Source organism: Nyctibius grandis, chromosome Z (assembly GCF_013368605.1).
Source record: "Nyctibius grandis isolate bNycGra1 chromosome Z, bNycGra1.pri, whole genome shotgun sequence".
Taxonomy (NCBI): Eukaryota; Metazoa; Chordata; class Aves; order Nyctibiiformes; family Nyctibiidae; genus Nyctibius; species Nyctibius grandis.
The window spans coordinates 98,291,170-98,315,354 of record NC_090695.1 but is presented as its reverse complement, the minus strand read 5'-3'; the positions used below and the strand labels follow the sequence as shown (position 1 = coordinate 98,315,354).

The 24,185-nt window shown below is 45.3% G+C and overlaps 1 protein-coding gene across 1 annotated transcript; it reads right to left on the bottom strand.

Moving 5' to 3' along the window:
- Window positions 1-330: 330 nt before the first annotated feature.
- CIAO3 (cytosolic iron-sulfur assembly component 3) lies at window positions 331-12,846 on the bottom strand. Its single transcript, XM_068422500.1, has 11 exons — window positions 12,738-12,846; window positions 11,203-11,298; window positions 9,522-9,665; window positions 9,069-9,201; window positions 8,080-8,214; window positions 7,631-7,749; window positions 6,372-6,501; window positions 6,054-6,126; window positions 2,951-3,088; window positions 1,754-1,911; window positions 331-789 (listed from the first exon to the last, which is right to left on the bottom strand). The coding sequence occupies exons 1-11, from the start codon at window positions 12,801-12,803 to the stop codon at window positions 551-553; spliced, it is 1,431 nt and encodes a 476-aa protein (XP_068278601.1). The 5' UTR covers window positions 12,804-12,846; the 3' UTR covers window positions 331-550.
- Between the last annotated feature and the right edge of the window lie 11,339 nt (window positions 12,847-24,185).

The window sequence follows — 24,185 nt, the reverse complement described above, 5'->3', positions numbered from 1 at the left end:
CACAGCTGGCCCTCAGGGGCAGCCACTCAGGGGCAGTGAAATAGAAAAACAGAACCAAGGGTCTAATTCGACCATTTGTAACTCAATGAGGATGTTGTCCCGACAGAGAGAGATGGAAAACTCAGTGCTCTGAAAATACAGCAAGGCCTGGACGAGCCACACTGTCACGTAGCACAAAGCTCACCTCGGTGAGGTTACAGTCCACTGCAAGCCCACTCCTTCGGTGCCTTAAATTCACCAGTTCTGGCAGCAATAGGGTTGTAAAGGGAGTGCAGGTTTAGTCCTTAGAGGCTGTGTAGAGGCCAGGATGCATCACTGCTTCTTTTGACGTGTGTTTTAAGTCAGCGTTTGGTTTTTATTTACATCACTTCATTATAAAGCTGTAGGAATTAACAGTGCCTGCCTACATGCACATTACCTTCTCATCCCTAATGAGTCAGAAATTGTGAACTCCCAGTGATGGCACAGAATAGCTGTCTTTAAGAATCTTAAATATAATCGAGTTAAAAAGGCACAGAGTATCTGCATCAGGGCTTCACAGCGTCACTCTTCACCACTTGATGTTAAATCCAGTGCTTGTTCTCTCCACCGCGTGGTACTCTGTGTGCAAAGCTCTCGCAGCCTTTGCTGACTCCACGCCGCCCAGCCACTGCTCGTACAGGTCACTCACAGCCTGGTTCTTCTCTGGAATGTCAGTCTGAAGAGACTCATACAACCTCTCCACGTGCTGAAGCTGGTCCTTGCTGGGTTCACCATCCAGCTTGATCTGACCGCCTCCGTTTAAACAGCCTACGTGTAACAAAGAGAGAGAACGTCACTGAGGTTAGAAGCACTTCAGCTTTATCAGAGAAGAACCCAACTGCAGTTAATTTACTCTGCACCTGCAAACAGTTACAGAAATGAAAATGCCATTATAATTGTGGCTTATGCCCCAGGAAGCTACCACCAGCAGGGCGGGCTGTAGCCTTTAAGAGGAAATCACTGCCCCAGAGCTACTCCAGCTGTGAGAGGGCTCTTAAGGCAGGCTGGGACCTGCCAGGGAGACAGCAGTAAGAAGCAGCAGGGAGCTCTGGCTTTCATCTCTTGCCTCCAGAAAAGGGCCAGAGCACAACCCAGGTGAGAACAGGCTTGGAGTCTCAACTGAAGGTAAGATAAACATGCCTGGGGTATGTTCTGGGTTTGCTGTTGGGGTGGAGTTGCACTGTGAGTTGAGCTCAGCAGCGTGTGGTGGCCCTAAGTAGGGCCCTGGTGCTGCGCAGACCCTTGGGTCAGGGAGAGAGCAGGTGCTCAGAGTGCTGAGAGTGGCAGCTCAGCATCGCCTCAGGCTGGGTTCAAGCTGCCTGTGCTCTCTGCTAGCAGGTTCAAAGAGAACCAGGAGGGAGAAAAAGGAGGGCTTGCACAAAGTGGGGAAGGCAATAAAACAGGTAGGAAGAAACTTTCTTCACCAGCCAGAGCAAGCATTCTCTAAGAGCATAACGGTCAATTTTGTGTAATTTTGAGAGGAAAAATCTCCTTGTGTACCAAAGAGCTCAGAAAACCAGGACTGTAATGACTTAAATTCTGAAGAATGACTAGGTAGGAAAACATACACACAAACAACTTTGAAACTTTGATGCTCTCACTATCACATCTCAAGAGTTTGGAGGTTTTGCCCCAATATTCAGGATGTGAGAAATTGCCTATTGTCCTTCTACACTTCAAACAGCTTCTCACAGCTATGGACTGTAGCAGTGACATCCCTGGGCAGCCTTACCTGAGGGGCAGGCCATGACTTCCACATAGTGATAGGGTGATTTCCCTCGTTTCAGCTTTTGCACTAAGTTCTGTATGTTTCGAAACCCGTATGCCAAAGCAAACTGGAGCAGGACAACTCCATCCTTCTCCAGTGTCACCTCCTGGAAGTCCTTGTTTCTGAGGAATAAGAGCAGAGAAAATGTCTTATCCAAATTAACTTCTATTTTAAACTTCAAGGAGCCCTGTGCTAGAACGAAGTTCTTTGTGAAATCTTATTTGAGAAAGCTGTCCTAGTTCTTTGCCACCCAAACAAAACAGCTAAAGGAACTAGCTCACAGATATTTTCCAATCTCCTTTGAGGACCTGACACCCAAACTGAGTTTCCTGAAGAACACCTGTGTTGAATAAACCTTTAAAAGCTAAGCAAATGGAGCCTCAACAGAAATTTCATTGTGCCAGGCCTTCTGAATTGTCTTCTGCCAACTTACACCTTAGTGAGGACACTGAGGAAACTTTTGAATTGTTGTGGGTCATAAAACCAGGGAGCAAACCTTTATTGAAGGCTTCCAGACTCCTAAGGCTAGTGGAAATACCTGTTCCTGATAAAAGAACAAGTAATTTGATTTTTATCAAGTATTTCATACTGAGACTCTGGGGGACTGTTCCTTCTGCTTCCTAGACCAGAGAATCCTCAATATAAATATTGCTAATCAGGGATGTAATTCATTACATTAATGTAACTGGGAAGCTAGCAGGAGTCTCAGCTGCACGAGCCTCTCTGCTCAAACTCCAGTGACTTGTTTTCTGTCTTGCCACAACACAGTGAAAACGGAGCCCCAAAGCCCTGACACAAGATTTTCTGTTCTGTGATAGCTAGATTAGTGATGCATCCACTTTATGGGTCTGACTGCAGGTGAGGAAGCCTAGATCCATGCAAGCTCTGTCTTCTAAATTAACTCTAAAAATTGTCTGCAACTTGATACTGGGAAAATCCATCAGGCCAAAATAAAGTGTGTGGGTGGTGAAGGGGCTAGAAGTCTCCAAGGAAAAGGCTGTACGGGGTGCTGGCTGATTTATTGCTCAGCAACTGTGGGAGTGAGAAGCCAATTCCCATGCCTTGAAATGTTTAACATTGCAAAGAAAGCTTCAGCAAGATAACAGCATGAGCAGAATTGCAATTAAAATAGTGCTTTCTGTAGGACTTTAAACTTCTTACTTTAAAGGTTTGTACTGAATTGTATCCACTTGGATTCCAAAGAGCTCCTTGGCTGCATGCTTGTATATGTGCTCTAAATAGCCCCCAGAACCACCTCCAGCGTGGCTGGTGAGCTCCTCCTCTGCAGCACCACTAAACCTGGGGGAAGGGAAGGAGGAAGCAGTTTTAGGGGAATGTTTGATTAAACAGAAACAGCAACACAAATGCAAAGGTCCAGGGGACTCAAAAGCAACAGAACAAACCCCAGACCAGCTCCCTTTGAGCTCCTAGCTTCTCCCTTTCTCCTGGGAACCAACTATTTATAGCTTCAGGGCCCAGAAAATTTAACCCTGTACTGCCTAGCATCCTTTGGGTCAAGCTCAGTGGAAATACTGTCATGTGCCACAGCAAGGCCTGACCCATGTACTGCCAACTTAATCTTCATGTGTCAAAAACATGTTTGGGAATGTTTGAGTTACAAGGCAATTACCTGGCACGTGTATGTTGTTAGCTTTCTGTTTCATACCTCTACAAACATCCTGGCTTACACTTAGAAATGGGAGGAGGGAAATAATGAAGCATTGGTGGTGTAGGTCTGTGCTTCTCTTGGAGAACCTAACGATGACAGGACGTTTGCTCTGTACACTGCTGTCCTCAACAGGATCCTGGTTCAAGTTCAACACGTTTTTGGTGTTGAACAACGACGTTAACATAAGCTCCGTAATTCTAGTTCTGCACAAATAATTCTCTCTCACTGACATGCCAAAACACAACCAGCTCTTCAGAGGTCAAGAGAATGTTTCTTGAGAATAGCTCAGCAGATGGAAGGCACAACAATAGCTTTTGTTAGGAGAGAACAACAAGATGAGGGATCCGCTCCTAAGCGCTCCTCAGGCAGTGACACTTGCATTCTCCTGCTAACAGCTGCAGAAGGGAAAACACTTGAACCCAGGCCAAGCAGTTTCAAGTCAAATCGAAGATGTTGCCTCTTGCAGATAAAATCTTAGCTTTGGAAGAACTTCAGAAGGCAACACTTCAGCCTGCAATCACCCTCAGAAACTATTTTTAATTTGATCTTGTTTACAGGAACTGAGCTTCATTAACAAAATGGTTCAGTGTGTCTGGCCTCACGTACTGCTGCTCTCTTCAGATGAGGCTGCCAGTAAGGTTCAGCGCTGGCCTGGAGCAAACAGTTATACCAGCAAAAGTCCTGGGACTTCTGGCACTTTATCTCATTCTCGCTGCCAAATGTAATAACCTCTTAATGGGCTTTTCCACGTGCTGGAGGATAAAGCAGAACAACAGCCATCAGACTGCTTATGGGAAGGCTCCAAGTTCTGAGGAATACGTGCTGTTTGCAACCAGTCAATTGACTGAGTACGTTAAAGCCAGCAAAAGGTTATAGAGGCACTTTATCACCACGAGCATGAGGCCTGGTGCTCACAATGTACTCCTGAGAAGTCAGTCAGAGATTTTTATCAAGTAATTAGACATTCACTTCTATGTTATAACTGACACTTCCATAATGTCATTTCCTAAGGGAACCCAAACACTTCAGAATCTTTTTTCCTCCTCTATTTTCAGTTAGTGGTGTAACAATAAAGCAGGTAGAACAGAAGTACTTGTTTACATGAACTTTTGAAGTTGTACTTTTGGGACTCAATCAAGCAGACATTTATTATAGCTGAGGATACTTTTCTTTTTTGATGTGAGAGCAACCTGTGCATACTCTGTCAGAAAAGGACACTTAATCCTGGAAAAAGTGTGCATAAATAGGTCTGTGCTAGTACATGTGTTACTGAAATGCAGCAGAAGGAAACTGAAGCTCTAGGCATGCACATTATTTTAAATCTCTTTTTTTAAATTAAGTATCCCTTACATGAAAGGTACTAGATGGCAATAAGCTGTCTCTATCTCACAGCCTCCTTTTTTTCAGAAGCACAGGAGTGACCAATATTTATAACAATTAAAACTAATCATCATGACATCCTGCATGTAAGGATACTTTCCTTCACAGCTCTGTCAACATACATGTGCTGATCAGACAGTTCTTGAGCAAAGGCTGCCAAAGGCACTTGGTTGTACTAGAAAGACTTGAAGCCTATTTAGAAATAAACCAAATTTCAAAACAGAAGTGTCACAGCTGCAAGGGGTACAGCTGAAAACAGACTGGCGTCACATTCTACTCATGTTTGGGGTATCAAAATCTCTCCTAGAAACTTAATGAGACTGAGCAGTAAATTTTTTAATTGTATACTTTATAAATAATTCTTAAAGGTTGCTGCACATGTAGCCTTTTCTGTTCATTAATGTGCAAAGTGCTACAATGACATTTCTTTTAAACTGAAGAGGAGAATGCTTTGGTTTAGCACTCAGTGCAGAGCCACCACTGCGTGTCAATTTAGACGAATAAAATGTGATTTTAATGTTTCCGTAGTCACTTAGATCTCTGTGCAGTTGTCACTTAACCAGATGTTACTTTTCAGTTGAAGCAACTAAAGTCTCATCTGGTTCGCACATGTTGTAGGTCTCATTTTTTTTTTTACACATAGAGACTCCTAGAGATTAGCTGAGTGACTTAAATATTTCTTATTTATGCTTTAATTCTGGAATCCTTACAGTAGCTTTGATAACTAGCAACAGACACAAGCAAACTGAGTATAGTGCAATAACATTTGTTTTAGCAAACTCTTTTATCACTGATCTAGACTCTTTCAAAGTTTGCAGGTAGATTTTTGTGGGATTCCACCAGCTATACTGTGAGTAACAGTAACTGAAGTAAGTGACTGTCATGCAATTTGTACTTCTCTGCACAATTATTTTGCCATTACACTCTTACCGAGCTAATTCTAGGAGTCCTGCTGATCTACAGCGAGAGCTGCTAATCCTTGGACTACTAAAATCTAGAACAAACAGTTACAGATTCTCTAAAAGTGGAAATTCATCATAGATTAAGTATTTTAATGCACAATTGTACTGGTTCAAGTGACACAAGAAAACGAATCAAATGCAAACACATGCAGCCCTGTGTAGGACAGTACTGGAAAGGCAAATTCTGTTGAAGAACTATAAAACTGAATGAAAAAGAACATGACTGAAGATGCAGATGAGATTTTATTCTTACATGGTATCCAAAGGAGCAGGATGTACATCTGACAGAGACACTCCTTCTTGTTCCAACAGCTTTAGCACTTCTCCTAAAATAGAACCACAGACATAAAAAGTTCTTATTTTGAGGATAAAGGAAAACAAAATCCACAGAGAAGTACATAAGACTGCATATTCAATCGTTACCAGGACATGATTTGCATTATTAAAGTGTAATTATACATCTATATCCATAGACTATGTCCTCTATCAGAGACAAAGGGTTATTAAAACTAGCAAACGCCTTGTTCTGAGGCTTACAGGAATTAGCTGGACCACCTCTGGCTCTGCTTACCTGTGGTGATTACACAGTCCACATCACGAGTTTGGTACTCTTGGTTGAAAAAGTCTGGCCTTGAAGCCTCTAGCTTTTTGTCATAACAGGGCATTACTGTTACATGGTATATCTGGTCAGGTGTTAAGTGCTGGAAGAAAGACAAAGCTGTGCAGTTGGATTGGCCAACATCAAACCTATCTTGAGGGAGATACTTTCCAGGTAAAAATGAGAATGATGGAACTAATGTCACCATGCCTCTGGAAACACTCTCCACTATTACAGAACACTTATTTTTGTGTTATATATATTATATATTATATATATTTATATATACATTAAATTATTTCTCATAGAACCTGATTTGAGTTTGTAGCAAGGGTCAGCAGTAGGGTCTTTTACAGGTCTCCCCCCACTCCTTTTGCTAGTGCAGCCACTGAAGTGAATTCCCTGTTGTGCAGTTAGAGAACATGCTTCCTCCGTGCTGCTAAAACCCAGCCCCTGCACCAGCCACTAAGAAAGGATCTGGTGTCGGACAAAAACCTCATGACCATCCAAGAAATAAGTACAGGCTGAGGAAACAAGTCATTGACTCAAGGCCATTGTTTCAGTATCTTGTGCCAAATATTCTTAGCAGCTGCCAATTTTTCTGACAAGTATGCAGATGTCAGCGTTTACTTAATGCAAGTGTTAAACCACTGCTCATCAACGCACAATAAATCATACAATTAGAAGCGGTGCTTAAGTTTCTTACTGGACAAATCTAGGCTATTAGTATAACTGTAGTCTTTAAATATCAAATTTACATTTGGAAGGATTCCAAAGGTTAAAGACTGAGAACAGAACTAAGTCATACTGAAAAAGAACATTAAGTTGGGAACAAGCAAGTAATTTTTAGACAAGACATGGTCTGCACGTATGCACTGACTGAGGTTTTGTCTTAGGATAATTTATTTTAAGTTATTCACCAACTTGAAAATACCACACACAGACAAGATGGGAGCACAAGGATACTGAAAAAGTTGTTTCTCTAGCCTTCCCAAACAATGTGCAGAGGTTTTAAGTAGTCCATGCAGCATGAGCTTCGTGTTACTGCCCTGGTTGCTAACTTCTCATTAGATAAAAAAGAAGTGAGAAAGATGCTGCCTTTGTTGGTTGCTGCAAGGTAATTTTTACCTTTAAACTCTAATGTGCAACATGTAGCAAAATACAAAAATATCAGCTTAAAGCGTTCAATTTTAGCAGTTTGCCACTAAGCACAGCATACTTCAGACCCCTACCTGCTGCTCTGCAAAATGGCCCTTGATCAAGGAGCCCATGACCTGCTGTGGAGACTTGGTGGTACTGATATAAGGAATGATGAAACTGCCATGGGTTTTCTCTGCGTAGCAGATCCAACCTAAAAGTGTAATTAGCAAATTAAATTTAAAAAGTAACAAGCACCCCTTCACTCTGCCCACCCCCAGGCTTAGTACCCATTAATAACCATTTTCAGCCTTACCTCAGCACAAAAAGCAAAGGAAGTGTAACATAAGATTCATTTTAGAGATCATTAGATGACTGCACAGATCACTACTGCTATTAACAGAGATCTCTTTGTACTATGAAGAGAGTAATCCTCTAAGTAAATTTATCCATTTCAGCTTTTCTGACTAGCTTTTTGATTTTTTGTTCTAGTGTCCTACTAGTATGCCATTTTATTATTTCCATAACTAATCTAACACCATACCTGGACAGGCAGAAGCGAGCATTGGCAAAGCCTTTTTGTCTTCAGATTGCTTTCGAAAGCGTTTCACAAACTCTCGTTGGCTCTCCAACAGGCTGAAGTTTCTTGAGAAAGTTGTATCAAACACATAGTGCACACCTAGGCAGTACAGTGTGTGTTAAAATTCATGACAAAGATATGGCAAACTACAACACAAAGCCTCCAGACCAACTGGGTTCAAACTGCACATCTTATTTACAGGTATCAGCCTTTGCAGTTGAGAGTGAACCTTCTTCTCTAGCACATCAGCACAGTAAGACAAGCAAAAGTGACAGGAGGACTGCAAATTAAAAATTGAAAGTTCCTTCCTTCCATCACTCCAAGTTTATTATGCAACTGAAGTTGTAGACAGTTTGCATTTTAGCTAATGCCAATTACAAAACATTGAGGTGTTGGAGTGAGTCCAGAGGAGGGCGACCAAGCTGGTGAAGGGTCTGGAGGGTCTGACCTACGAGGAGCGGCTGAGGGAGCTGGGGGTGTTTAGCCTGGAGAAGAGGAGGCTCAGAGATGACCTTAGTGCAGTCTACAACTACCTGAAGGGAGGTTGTAGCGCAGTGGGAGTCGGCCTCTTCTCCCAGACAACTAGTGATAGGACAAGAGGACACAGCCTCAAGCTTGGCCAGGGGAGGGTCAGGTTGGACATTAGGAAGCATTTCTTCTCAGCAAGGGTCATTAGCCATTGGAAGGGGCTGCCCAGGGAGGTGGTGGAGTCACCATCTCTGGATGTATTTAAGAAAAGCCTGGACATGGCACTTAGTGCCCTGGTCTAGTTGCCATGGTGGTGTCAGGGCAATGGTTGGACTCAATGATCCCAGAGGGCTCTTCCAACCTCATTGATTCTGTGATTATCAGCCCACGGGGAGGTTAAATCACTTGTGCACTCATAACAGTTATGCTCAACATATACCTCAGCAGTCCTCTCTGTCATTAACAGAACGCAATACCACACTTGCCTAAACTCTTTAAGAATGCAGTCAACTTCTTTGCTGTTTCCAGAACACCCATTTTACATCTTGCAGCTAGGGAAGCTCTGGACTGTGGTGAAACCGACACCACCACCAGCTTCTGTTCATTGGGAGCAGCAGTCTTGGAAAAAAACAAACACACACCACTGTTCAGACAATATTAATATGGCACATGCAGAACTCTCAGCACACGAGAACATCAGAAAGCATCTCCCAGCTTAACTCTGAAGTCAGTAACTTACTATATTAAAGGTCCTTTCCAAACCTTAATTACGTCTTAATTGGAAAAAACACATCAGTGCACTGAGGATGTCCTCAGATCCTTCAAATCTCTGAAACTCATTTTCACATGCGCTGTTTCCATGCTTCTGCAGATGCATCACACCAATCTACTAAGACTTCCAAACTCTGCAGCCCACCTACCCATGACTTGTCACCTACCTTGTTCAAAGTCAGCATTTTGCAGAGCTCTTCGTGGCTCTGTTGAGTGATTAAAACACTCTCTGCTGACGTAATGCAGCCACTACAAGCTAAACAGTCATTCAAAGTAATTTTAGCCTTCTCCAGTTTTTGGGCTCCTCCATCCTATGAAGAAACAGATTAGACTCAGTTCTGATCACAATGTAGAATTAGGTAGCAGTTTTCCCACCTTTACTATATTTAGTAACAAAGATGTTGCCCTTTTTATGCTCTCCTTTACCATTAAAAAAACCCATCTTTTATTTTTAGCAAGATGAGGAGGAAGACAAGTATCTTTGAAGTTTGCTGCTTTTAATAGGATTATTTGGCACGCAGATGCAAATATGCTGAGGAACTTCAGGAAAATTTTATCTAGACCAAGAATGTAACTTCCATCACAGAACAGCTGCTTAGGCCACAATTATTTGTGCTATCTGGTGTGCTGGTATGGCTCCAAAACACTGAAATGATACTTTCTGAGAAGAAAGCAGAGTCTATCTTGCTTGGGTTTCAACTTGTGGGTGGCTGAAGACTGGGTTAGCACAGCTAACATGCTACAGCTGCTGTTTTAACCACAAAACTGTAGACCACGGAGATCCCAAGCCTTTAAGCACTGATCTCCAGTGTGCCTTGAATATTACCCTGGAGAAAGCATGCCAGCTTTGCCACCTCTATCAGATGCTGCTCATGTTATTGAATAGTCGGAGCTGTTTCTTCACAGGAACTTGAATTTCCCTCCTAAACACACTGTGTAACCAGACTACAAGCTCACTAACATTTTTAATTATGATACTGAGCATTCTGCAATCTTTCTGTGTGCAAAACTTCCATGGACACTGATGGGAGATCAAACACAGTGTGTGGCTCGCCACTGGAAGGGAATGTTTTTCATAATATTTGACCTGAATAAGTCAGTTTTCCCATGAGACTCTCCTCTTAAACTTCACTTCTCAATAAAGTCAGAAATAGATGGAGCAATTAGGTACTACTAAATTGAAATTTTAAAATAAGAAACCAGACCTCTTTGGAAGTGCTGTACCCCCCTTTTTTTAAGTCAAAAGGTCATCATCTGCTTAAAGTTAAAAGTACCATTTATAGATGAATTCCCAGCTTGGTTAACTAAGAAATGCTAACCTGTGTAAACAGGAAAATAACTCCCCAAAACTCAGCATTAATTCTGTAAGCAGGAGGCTCAGGAATTCTGCAGGCTATTTAATAAATAATTTGAAATATTATTAAAAAAATCAGAGCAAAATTTAAGAGTATCTGTTTGAATCTCTTTGTGAGGGAGCACTGCTGTATGACATAATGCAGTAAGAAAAGACATTGTCTCAAATAATCTAGGAATTGCTAATACTTAAGTATTGATGGCAAAATAGACTTCTCAGCTTACCTGCTCTTACACTGAAAATCATTGCTAATTAATGTCAGTATTCAGAGCACAAAAGATTGACACAAAATCAGAATTACTGCTAATAAAATCAGGTCATTAAAATGTTGGACTTTGGAAAAAGGATACGAGAATGCTGACAGCAATAGCAACACTTTTATAACGTCTTGGTCCTCTCTGAGGCATTCAGTAGCTGTAGCCTATTCAAACACATAACAATACACTGGTGTTTTCTGGATATTTTACACAATAATGAATAAAACCCACACATACCTGATCGATCTGAAAATAGCTTCCATCTGCTTCAATTCTGATCTTAGCTGCTGCTTTTCCAGGCTTCTTTTCCACTTTTACAGGTTTGATACATTCCTGAAACAGAAATAAAGCCCAAAAGTGAAGAGATGAGCCATAGAAACTCGAATGATCAAACCCAAACAATAGTTCTACAGTGAATGCCCCTTACTCTCCCTTAAACTCTGCTGGATTTACTTACAGCATCTATAACCACCAAGGCAAAACGTAAAAGCAAAACCTGCTTACCCCTTTTTTACAGAAGGAACACTTTTCCAGCATCATACCAAAACCAGAGGACAATTTTGCTGTTCTGAAGAACACAGCTGTGTTTCACGGAGCCTTGAACCGAGGCTTGCCTGCACAGTCCCCCTCTCTAAATCCTTACAGATGATCGTGCATTCTTCATTGCACATTTTAACCCATGGAGGCGTGGTCAACATGTGGCTCGTGCCAATGAAGTTTCATTTCATGTCGAAAGGACTCCGACGACCTCGGATGGACTGCTTCCAGTTTTCTGTATTGTTCTGTGATGAAGCCTCAAGGGTGCTTTTTGCATTTTCTGGGATTTTTATTGTTTAAGCACCTTGTGACTCCTTGTCCTACTTCTACAGCTAGGACACTCTTTGCCTTTTACTACCCTTGCTCTGCCAATGTCTTCAGTTCTCCCCCCCAAAATTAATCCAGCTTTACTACATTTTGCAAGATGCAGAGACCACCAGGAACAAGTCGTTATGATCCTTCAGTTATCCTCACTAAATAAAACAACGATCTCTACTTGAAATGGAAAAGCGGGTTGCATTATTTACACAAAAGACCTCACTAAGAAACCCAAGTACTGCGAGGGGAGTTAATGGGGTTTGCTATGCCCCATCCCACTGATCTCGTTTCAGGACAGTTTTTCTGCTGTACTTGTCAGCAAATACATCCAGGATTACTATTTTGTACTTTTGCTAGTGCTTGAAGACTTTGAAAAGAATATTCTTGACCCATCCTTGCTGCTCACCCCCAGCTCTCTGCCACCCACTCCTGTACACTGGCACGAGCATCTGTGCGGTTGAGCAGTGTGCAAAGAAACTTGTTTAGGCTTAAGCTTTTTTTTGGGGGGGTTTAGATTAACATTTAATAGGGCAGTTTCCAGATCGGGGTGGCAATGACTGGCTGCTGGGCCAAGGCTTCTCTCTTCAGCTGCTTACAGAGGCTCGCACCGATCAGCGTCGCTGCCCTCTCTGTTCCCTTCGCACTGGCTGGAGCAGACAGCGAGGGACCTCCGTGCTTTATGCCTTTTACCGTCTTATTTAACGGCACCCGAAGGACGTCTGAAAGGCGGCCGACCCCGTGAGCGCTGTGCCGCTTCCCTCACGCTGCCAGGCCGAGAGCTGCTGTCACCCACCTCCCCTCAGCGCCATCTTCTCACCCCGCCAGGGCCGGCCCCGCGGCTCCCGGGCCGGGGCGCAGGGCCGAGCTGCCCGTCACAGGGCCGCGGCCGATCCTCGCAGCCCCCGGCCCGCACCCACCTGGGAGGGCCCGATGTAATCGTCCAGGTCGGTCAGCTGCAGCACCCCGCTGAACGGAGACGCCATGGCGGCCGCGCCGCCGCCGAGCGCGGCAGCCAGCGGCGGGGGCGGGGCCTCGGCACTGTCGTAAAAGGGGAGAGGCCACACTGCCGTAAAGGACGGCGGGGGCGGGCTGCGCATGTGCGGGCGGGGCGGCAGCAATGGCGGGTGGGGAGGCTGAGGCGGGCGGCCCAGGGCAGGGCGGCCCTTGGGCAGGCTGCCTGCAGGGCGTTGGGTGATTTATAGGGCTGAGGTAAGATGCAGGCACTATTCCCTTGGACTTATAAACACTGAGAGGCCTGTGCTGGGCTTCTGGTTCTTTTAGAGTAACTCCTCAAAGCCCTGGAGCTTGTGGGGATGGCCTGGACACCCGTCACCCCTCCTGGGGCTGCTCTCCTACCAGCTGATGAGGTTCCTGCCTGTGTGGCAGGGAGATTTAAAATCTGTAAATCTTCCCTGAACAGCTTGCTGTGTTCATGCCAATGCGTGATGTTTTGTGTGTTAGAGGTTCAAAGCTCAGTGTGAGAAATGATGAGTTCTTTGAAGGAAATGATTTTATTTACGTGAGAAGCAGCGGAGGAAGTGGTGTAACAATTCTTCAAGGCTGTAGTGCTTTCTGGTTGAGAACTTGGCATCTTCTTGATTGCAGACCCTGCTTGGAGGTTTTCCTATGTCAGTGGTGTTTCAAGGAAAGCCTTGCGAATGTGGGCTCTTACAGAATGCAACCTAATACATATTAACAGGAGCTTTATTTAACAAAAAAAAGTCTTTGCATTATTTGTAGAAATACCCTAAGGTACCTAGATGGAAAGTGCCAAGTGCTGTGTGCTGTTAATAACCAGAGCTGCGTGTCATTTCCAGGCATAGCTGTAGGCAGAGTGCTAGGAGAAGCTGGCAGTGCCCAGGGCCTGATCCTGAAAGCACTGTTGGGTTTTGTCCTTGCAGCTTCAAAATCTCTGGTTAAGAGGTGAAGATGGGGCTCCGGACAACGTACTTCACCAACAAATGCACCAGGCTCTGTGGGTTGCTATATGACTTTAACATCCTGCAATTGCACCTCTAGGTTATTGTTAAGAAGCGATGAGCTCTGAAGAAAATAAATGCCCTTGTTGATTGAAGTGTTGTGTAGGTTTCTCTGTGCTAGAATGCCTTATTTAGGGGTAAGATACAGTCTTACAAAAGGGCGTTTAGTAGCCAGAGGGGGAGAGCACAGTGAAAAATCTGAAACTTGTGATTTTTTTCATATATGTTGTTGCTTTTCCAGTTACAGGAGGTGCTCAAATAAATATTAAGGCACCTAATCCGTTCTGAATCCGCAGAGATTGTCCACAGAGACAACGATCTCTTCACAGGTTTGGAATAACCATTCCACCTCCTGATAGGTTTCCCATAAACCCATTTGGAAATGTTTTACTAGTGCAGTAGACTCCCAAGGGAAGGAGTGAAAGTCATCTGCAAAGTCGGTTACAATTAGGTTGTGCAAAGCCCTGGGGAGCTTGTGGTGCACAGCAGTCCTGCTGCTCCATCATGGTGAACCAAGTGTGACCCAGCGTGACTTTCCAGTCACCCCATATGTGGTATTCTGTGCAGGGATACTGAGCTCACAGCAGAGTGATGCCAGGAGATCCCATTGCACAGTCTGGCACATCCTTTCTTTCATGGGATAAGCAATTATTTTCTATACCATGGGAGAGAATCTGCCATGAGGCAGACAAGGAATAACCTTTTTGTGTGCTTTTGCTATGCAGATAGAAGCCTTTTGGAATTTGTTTGCATCCTACACAAACATAAGGGTGTCAGTACTAGGGAAAACTTGATGGTAACTCCTAAGTCCTCTTTCACTCACCTGCTGATGGCTGTTGTGAATATCCTGCTTCAAGGTGACATCTTCGGATGTCACAGGCAGTCCCTAGAAAGAGGAAAACTACAGGTCTATTGGCAAGGCAGTGTTACAAACTAAGACAACCCCTGTGGCAGCCAGGATGATGCTAATGAAAAGCACAGAAGTAGGACACTATTCCTGTGGGTTTTGACTGTTTTAGGTTATTTGTTGAATTAAGTGACTCTGTCAGAGCCAGTTCTAACTCTGGGAAATATCTCCATGCAGTGCAAGTAGGACACACAGGCAGGACCAGCTCCAAGGAGACTTTAAATCACCTCGTCTGTTCCTGCTCAGTGAAACTGGCTCCAGCCCCATGGACAGCTGAGTGAAGGTAGGAGCCCATGACTCATATTTTGTAGCCTGGAAACAAAACTCTGTGGTAAAAGGTTTGAAGTTCACTTAGTTTAGCTACTGAACAGATCTCTCTCAGGTTCTTTTGCAACAAGTCTTTGGTCCCACTTGTTCCATCCTGGCATGCTGATCCTGTAACCAAAACAGATCCAGAGTTAAAAGCCACAGCACACACTGAAGGAGGCATTTAGGCATCCTTCATGTGAATGGTTAAATATCTGCTAACAGAAGAATGGCTGATCTTCCTATTGCAAATGCAGGGTCTGATCTTCTGCACTCTGATTCACTTCCAGACTGAGGAAATGGTTACATCAAATGGAAATCCTATTTCTGTATCTGATTCATTCTATAATATTGTACCTCCTTATGCCAGTATTCCCTGTTGCTTCAAAAGGAGGAGTGATTTCCCTTCCTTTTTCACAGGAAGGTGAAACTTTTCACCAGTTTTGTTTCTGCTGTGCCATGTAATTTATGGTGTGCTTGAGAGTCAGGGTTAATATTCGGTATCCATGTGCAAGAAAATGCCCCCTTTAGAGCGGAGTCATTGATTTTGGTTATACCCAACATGAAGGTAAAAAGCAGCTCTTGCCTGATCACTAACTAGTGATGCAAGAGTGACTGCCCTTGCAGCAACACAAAGCTAAAGCAGCTGCAGCCCTGCAGGCAGGCGCTTACAAAGCTTGGTAGTATGGGCATGGCATGCTGAGGGGCAGCAGCTCCAGCAGTCTATGCAGCCATGGAGCTGTGTCTTCCAGGGACATGTCAGTAATTTGTGGGAAGATGATTTCAGCTGACACCATTAGCGTTGTTTCTCGAACTTTAGTGCTTGCTAGGAAATCAGAGCTCTGAGGAAGTAGGAAGAAATTGAAGCAGGTGATGAGCAGAGCTGTTAGAAAGCCTTGAAGCTAAGCAGAAAAAGTGGTGAAGGAAAAATTGGCAAAATAACCACAATTTCTCTTCTTTGCTGCTCTCCTCCCCTTCCTTCCGCTCCTGTTTAACAATAACAGTTGGAAATATGACCTGACTGTGGCCTTATTGGGGAGTTGACCTTGGCAATTCAGGTTTTCTTTTGTCAGCAGAGTTGGACAGCAAAGCAAGCCAGGTGCTTGAATTTCCTTTCCCTTACGCTCCCACAGCCGCTGCTTTTGTTGTGGCAGTCAGCAAAGCGGTCACACTGCGTGTGGAGCGAGGCTGGGCCATGCTCAGGCTTCCGAGCTTGGCTTATTATTAACTTGTCCTCAGCCCAGCAGGACTAGGGCAAGCAGCAGAGAGTTTCTCTTGCTCATACACAAATGTTACAATGGATGTTAACAATTTTAGGGGCCTGGCCCAGAACCTTTCAGAAGTCATTAGGCTACCACAGATCAGCAGTAGAGAAACCCTTGCTGTTTACATCCTAGTTCTAGGTTGGAGTGGTGGGTGTGCTTCACAAAGTTCCTCTGAGGAAGAACCTTTTACACTGGTCTATCCACGGAAGTTAAGCCAGAGTAAAGGCTGGACTGAGATTAAGATCACACTGTAGCAGGAGGAAATCCTGGCTCATCTTCTGGATTTACTTCATATCTGGCCATGAGAGTCCCAGAGTTGGAAGGCTGAAAGTTCACCTGTGACCTGTTCTGCTCCCCAGGACTTGGTTATCACGGGCACTTGGGTTACTTACCTTCAGGACAAAAGTGTTGAAGTCCTCTAGGAAGGCACTGAGGTACTAGAGAGGCTCCTCCGTGTTCCCAGTTACCTCCAGGATCTTCTGGATGGCTGAGGGGCTGTAGATGGTCTTGCTCTGAACAGTAGCTGGGCCAGTGCCTCAGCCGAGAAAAGGTCTAGGGAGTCATGCTGAAGTAGACAGAGCACAGAGTGAGGTCTGGAGACCAGGTCACAGCATTCTGCCCCTGCTCACCTCTCTCAGCCCACCTGAGCTTTGACACGTAAGGAACATTACCTGACCCTGCAGTGCTTTTCTTGCTTTCCCCCTCCCCAGTTCTCTCTACAGCTCTGACCTTGCCATGTAATTTGTGACACATTGCTTAATGTCCTGTATTTCTCCTGCCTTTCCTGTCCTGGAAAATAAGGACACAGACAGGCAAATTGCCTGCCTATGGCTCCACGTGCTGCTTTGAGCGTGGTGTTCAGCCAGATTCACTTATTGTCCTGCTTAGTACGTGTTTATTTTTCATCAAACACACACATGCAGCAGGAAGGGGTTAAACCTTCCTTGTCTTACCCTCCAGAGCAGGTCACTGCAAGGGACAGGACAAGGCTGGATGCTGCCAGCTGGAGTAAATCCCTTGCAGGTACTAGGCATAGCAAGGTGCTACCTGGGTGTGGGGAGAAGGTGCTTAAGAAGAGTGTTTAGGGCTGGCAGCCTTTGGCTGATGGGGGTTTAGGGAGAGTGAGAGACGGGTTTTAGTCATGCTAGAAATTGAGTTAGGCTTTCCAGTCGTGAGCTGGATCTCTGACTTTCATAATGTGGGCTCTGTTTTTTCCTCCTCCTTAGGGCTGTGTGTGACCCGTCACCCACTACAGGTGACTATGTGAACACACATGCATGTGTGTATATATATATATATTTATATATCAAGGAGAGGGCAGGTTAGACTGCTCTGTTGCATCACAAGGTGTCAGCCTTGCTGTAAGGAGAAGCAACTTGAGAACACATGAAGTTTTTTAGCAGGTGGCTGACTCATACAGCAGACCATTTTCTTGAAGCTGTAAAATACAGAGGCAGAGCTTCTTTGTGCTTGAGAATCAGGAGTGCCTGTCAATTACAGCTCCATTTTGCTGCACTTCAGTGTATGGAAGATATGGCCAGGTGCTGACAATACTCACAACAGAACCAGAAGGGGTAGGAGCATTGCTGGGTGCCCACAGCACCTCACCCTTTCTTGCCTGGCCCTCTGGAAGGTGAGTGTGTGCTTTGGGAGGACCCATTCAGCCAAAGGATGTGGGAGTTGTGAGAACGTGGCCCAGCAGCTGACACCAGTAGCACTGTTCCTGGAGTGCTGGATGCCAAATGCTTTTAATGCTGTGAACACCATGGTACAGCCAGAACTGATGGCTGAGGGTCCAGTGTTGTGGTAGCCTGGTTCTTCCTGAGCAGCCTTTCGAGGCTGGGCTGGGCTTCTGGGAGTGTGTGTCAGCTCTGAGCCTCCTGCTGAAAATTGGTCTTCCAATAATGTAAGCGACCTTAAAACTGGTCAAGCTTCTTACTCCTGGCTTCTGATGTATCACAAGTGTCTCCAACAGGCATAGCCTCAAGACCCTGCCCTGATGGGTAGCTAAATGGGTAGGGTTAGGGCATTGCTAAGTGACACTTGTGCTCTCTAGTGCAGCTGGTCGGTCACCAGCATGAAGAGAAACCTTGCTGAGACAGGAAAATCAGATGTCAGAGTAATGACCTTTTTCTTTCAGCTTGGTTTGGCTTATTGGTGACCTTATTGCAGTCAGTGACCTTATTGCAGTCTACAACTACCTGAAGAGAGGTTGTAGTGAAGTGGGAGTCGGCCTCTTCTCCCAGGCAACTAGCGATAGGACAAGAGGACACAGCCTCAAGCTTGGCCAGGGGAGGGTCAGGTTGGACATTAGGAAGCATTTCTTCTCAGCAAGGGTCATTAGCCATTGGAAGGGGCTGCCCAGGAAGGTGGTGGAGTCACCATCTCTGGATGTATTTAAGAAAAGCCTGGCCATGGCACTTAGTGCCCTGGTCTAGTTGCCATGGTGGTGTCAGGGCAACGGTTGGACTCGATGATCCCTGAGGTCTCTTCCAACCTGGTTGATTCTGTGATAATTCAGGACAAGGTGTGTGTTAGATGGTTGGTGGTTTTTGACTTTGTGCAACACAAACATTACAGAGGAGAGAGAGAGGTAGAAAGCAAGGAAAATCTCTTGTGTAAACCTCTGGCAAGGTGTAATGTGGCAGTTGGGTTTCACCTCTAGCTATGAACTGGTATTTGTTGCTATTTGGCCTTTTTATCCTGTCTTAATCATCTCCGCTGCCTTTGTGTTAGTCTCCGTGACGCTGCCTTTAGCAATGTGCAGAGAATAGCTCTGGGAGTGTCGTGTGGCAGAGCAGGGTTTGCTCTGGAGTTACTACAAGAGGAGATAAATTAGGATTGGGTTTTAGTCCTGAGGTGACCAAGGATTTGGCACGGTTGATGGTAGGCAGGTCTCTGAGACCCTTGGCTTTCCTCTCTCCTCCTTTGCAGCTTAGAAGCAGCCTCAAGCGAAGGCCTGTTGGTGCAGGCAGGTGAGGACAGGCCGTCTTGCATGAGCTGTGAAACACAAACTTTCAGTGTCGGGTTCTGGTGACCCCACTGGCATCTGTAAGGTGTGGGCGCAGTAACATCTCGAAGCCAACAACATTTATTTTCACATGTTCCCTGCTTGTAACTGAATGCTTAAGCAAACAGAGATGAAGGAAGTTGCTTATTGAACCAAATGTTGCCTTGTTTATAAAAAAAATCCCTAGCTGACATTTAACGAGGTGGCACGTAATACCACGCAGCCACATAGCTGGATGTGACCTGTGTGCTTACACATTCTTGTGAAGATCTACGCTGAGATAAGAACAGTCCTGTCAGTTTGAAACAGTACTTGCATTGATAATAAATCAATAATAAACTTTTGCTTAGTTGCTTTCTGAACCAATGGCTGATTCTAATATCTGCCAGTCCTTTGGCATCAGCAAATGCTTTGATGCCAAACATCACAGTTGCATGTTCATGCTAAAGCTCTCTTCTTACCCACTGACCACAGCAGTATATTCAAGAGGAAAACCTTATTTATAGGTTACCTGCAAGATGGGGCTTTCAAAAAATGCATCTTCTGCCTTAACCCAGAACTGGGCTCCAGGAAAAGTGGTTGTAAGACTGTGACCCACTCTTAAGCTAGGAGATGTTCTGATGAATACCTGGACTAGTGCCCTGGTCTAGTTGCCATGGTGGTGTCAGCGCAATGGTTGGACTCGATGATCCCAGAGGGCTCTTCCAACCTCATTGATCCTGTGGAGAGCCCTCCTGACTTTCTCTTCTGTGATTTTGCATGTAGGTGACAGCAGTTTTGGTCCAGAGCAGCAGGAGCAAAGGCAGGACTGCTGTGCAGAGAAGGCAGTGAGCTGTGGGGCAGTGCTAGTTGGTTCGTTGCCACTGAAATCACAATTCTCACATGTGGGCATTTTTTTAGCAGTATTGTTTGCATTTTTGGAGAGATAAGGAGGGGAGAGGTTTCACACAGCCTTGTTTCAGTTTATTGAGAAGTCTTCCTTTGTGTGCCAAGTCCCAGGAAGCCTGAGATGCATACAGGGAGGATAAACGAAGAGCTAATTGCAAGTGATGACTGTATCATAACACCGTTTTTGTGGGCTTGGAGCTGTTTATACCTTAGACCACAGATTTTGCATCACTTCTGTGTTTATCCTCTCCTGTCAGCTCTAGACCCAACCCTTTGCAGGGCGCTCACACAGCTCACTCTAACAGACTCTAGCAGCAAGACCCTCTATTCCTTGCCCCACCAAAGAGAAGAGGTTTGTTTTAGGCTGAGTCTTGCCCTTCATATTTCCCCCTTTCTTTCTGGTTCTCTGTCCAGTCTCCTTTGGAGATCCTTCTAGAAGCTGCTGTTGTGTGTCACCTTCTCACCTGTGGTCCAAGGGTGATTCAAGCAAAGGGTTGGACACCGCAGCTGTGTCATGTGCTTGCCCAGGATTGTGCTGTAGTCTGCCTTGTCTGGGCATTTTGGTGTGATTTTGTTCTGTAACGTCTTCTGTGAGTGTCTACATGTGAGATTCCTTCTTAGATGCCCTTTTGGTTTCTTATTTTGTGCTGTTGTTCCTGTTCTTAAACCTCTCCTTCCAATTCTGGGTCATGCGCTATGTTTAGGGTTAATAAAAAGGAGAGTACTGGTGGGGCTGTCTGGACCCAGTGGGGCACCATGGCCCTTGCAAGGTTGCAGAGGAGCTTGGCTGTGGTCTGACTTGCATTACTAAAAGCCTGAGCCCCGTCCTGTACCTCCAGTACCAAACCCATGGTGAGATGTTCCGTATTAGCCCCTCTGGGGTACTGCTGACCCTTGGGCCCCTGTTCCATGGGGCTTTGTCACCTGTGGTGTGGGCATGTATCTGCTCAGACAGCTTCTCCAGAGTGCTCTCCCAAGCTAAGGGGACACCTGACCTTTCTGAGAAAGCACAAAGCCCCTTTTGTTCTGGATGAAAACCGTGGGGAAGTACAATGACTTTGGGCTGAGCAGGGCGTGTGGCATGCGTGGTGGGTACGGGATAGGGAAGGAATTATTGTCTGTTGCCACACCTGGCTTAACGTGGCAGGAACACCTCGGCAATCAATCGTACGATTTGGTGTTACTGAAGAACACTTGAGCCGTACTTGATGCTACACATGCACAGTCATGTCGGGCGAGAAGAGGGTTATTAAGGCACTGACTCATTTTCCCGTGGTACAAACCACGTCTCAGACCTGTCCCACGCCCGCCCACCCACTGCAGATTTCCTTGCCTCCCCTTCTGCCCTAGCCTCTCGGTGTGTGCGTTAGAGATCAGAAGTTAGATGAAGAACTGGGCTTTCCTCCCCACTTGCTGTCACCAGGAAATGCAAACATTTGAGAAGAGGGGGAGGTGACACGAAGGCACTGGATTTTTTTCAGTTTAGAGAAAAGGAAGCTTGTGGAGAGGGAGGAATGCAAGAGGGAAGGGAGGCAGAGAGAGGGCTCCTGCATAATTGTGTTAAGCTAGAAGTGATTGTTATTACAGCTGAGCTCTAAAATCCCCCTCACAGGCCTGTGTGAGAGCAGGCTGGCTGCACCTTTGTCAGCTGGGGCATGTACAGTTGCACCATGGTGCAAAGGGTGGCCTGGGCAGTCTGAGCCCCCTCCCAGCTCTGTACTTCTTGGATAAGAGAAGGTCTGGAGTTGTCTCCCACTGAGAGCAAGTTCTGCCAGCATTCCTGTTACATGCTCTGTGTTCCCATTTGTGTGCAGCTGAGAAGCCTGATGCTGCAAAATTAGAAAAGTTCATGAAGGGTGGGGAGAGCAGTGCTTAGGAAGGGAACGTGGTGCAGGTGAGACGAATGACAGGGAGGGCTCTGCTTCTGGAGAGGTGGTAGCTTTCAGGTGTCCCCTGAAAGACTAGTCTGCCCAGGTGTGGGCTACGAATATCTCATTCTCACTTTGTCACAGTTGCCACCTGGATCACTGCATGCTAAAGATATTCAGATAATAGGAATAAAGCTCCTAGACCATGTCCCTTCTGGTTAGCATGAAGGTTATTGCTGAACTATGGGCATAAAACTGCTTTTCCAGAGTTGTGTCACTTTGTGTGAGACTGTGACATTCTCCTCTCTGGCCATCCATCGGGGATGGATGGTGCTGAGCCTCCTGTGTAACATGGCTGTGTCCCTGGGCTGGGCCAGGCTGGGGTCTAGAAAGTGCAGGAAAACCTGCCACAGCCCAAACTGCTGTTCCCAGCTTTCTGTGCTACAGAGTGGTGAAGCTGGATGTGGCATCACAGCCAAAAGGTAAAAACCCTCGAGCTGGAGGGCTGTTTTAGGGAGCTGTTGCTCTCAGGCTTACTCGAGCAGGGGCAATACTACAAATCAGCTCCAGCCGTATTCCATGTAATTATCAGAATTTTGCTTTGGTATGAAGTGTGCAAAAATGGGATAGTGGCTCCCCTGTTGCTGTGTGCATGACTTCCTGGCTGCCATGAGCAGAAAATCCTGACCCTCTGCATCGCCCCCTCCTCTGGTTTTCTCATCCCTGACCGAGGCTCAGTGTTGTTTTTTCTGCTTTTCAGATCTCTCCTGTTCTTGCGTTTCACCTCTCGATGCCCCGAGGAAGAGCCATAGATCTGACTGTAGATGGCAGAGGCCTACTGTGCCCCATGGTCTTTGTTGCTTTCTTGGTTGACTCTTACATGGACCAGCAGTTTGTCCAGCAGCATGTCTGGGGCTCCTCAGCAACACATACCTACCTGACCCTCTGTCATGGACAGCCTGCTTGCAATGTTGAATTTCCAAAAGGTGCAAGATGCTGAAAGCTTTGGTGTTTGAAACCTGATTGAAGGATCCTCATCCATCTCAAGGACACCTCATTTGGATGTCCTGGAGTAGAGGCTTCTTGCTTTGAAGTAGGAGTCTGTGGATCTGACTATTTACAAAATGATGCATTTTAAGTTCATATAGATTTGGGTAGCTTGGGATAGGTGTTGATGAGAGTCACTTTCATGTTGGGCATCCCATGCACTTCTGAGTCAGACAAACTACACTTACAATTAGTGTTGCACTAGTTCCAGAATAGCTGATAAACATGTTAAGTGTGTAAGAAAACTGGGAGTGTGTGGAGAGCGCTGGGGTTTGGGCACATGGTGATGTTATGAGTCAACACCGACTTCTCTCGGTGTTGCTGCAAACACATGGGTTGTACGTGGGCATGATGGGGCAAGCCTAAGCCTGGGACGTAACTGGTTTATGGAAAGGCTTGTCTTGAAAAGCATCACTAAAGTGACAAAATAAAGATTTTTCAGGTCTGAGGATGCAAAATTACTTTACTGTATCCAGAGAAATTGAGAGTTACTGTGGGCAATTTCTTAGTGACTTGGGGGATCAGATCCGAGGGTCAGTGAAAAGAAGTCTGAAACGGGTAGAATATAATTTAATATCCATCCCTTGTTAGAATCTGCAGCAGGTCTCATTTTCATTCGTGCAGATTATGCTTGCCAAGTTTTCCTTTCTGGAGTACTTACAGGCTGACAGTTGACTTGAGGAGAGCACAAGGTCAGTCAGACTCAGGAGATCCCCCTGACTGCTGATGCACTGGTCTGGGGAGATCATGGGGAACACCACCATGTGTGATTCAGCTGAAGGAGCAGGGCAAACCCATTCCTCAGCCCCTGCAGCATGCAGTTACTGCATAAAGACCCCTTAAAACTAAATGTGATCTCTAATAAGAATGTCATTTAGTTTTTAAAACAGATCAGCCTGCAGGAATTGGCAAGCCCATGAAGTTACGTTCTAGGAGCTTTGCAGCAAGGAAATAAATGAAGGTTTGTTGAGGGAAAGGCCACTTCTGGTGATAGGGAAACAGGGATCTTTAGGATTGCAGTTCTAGGGCCGTTGGGTGATAACATCCCTGCTCAGTGGTCTCATTGCTGTGCTTGTGAGTGCTAACGAGCTGCTG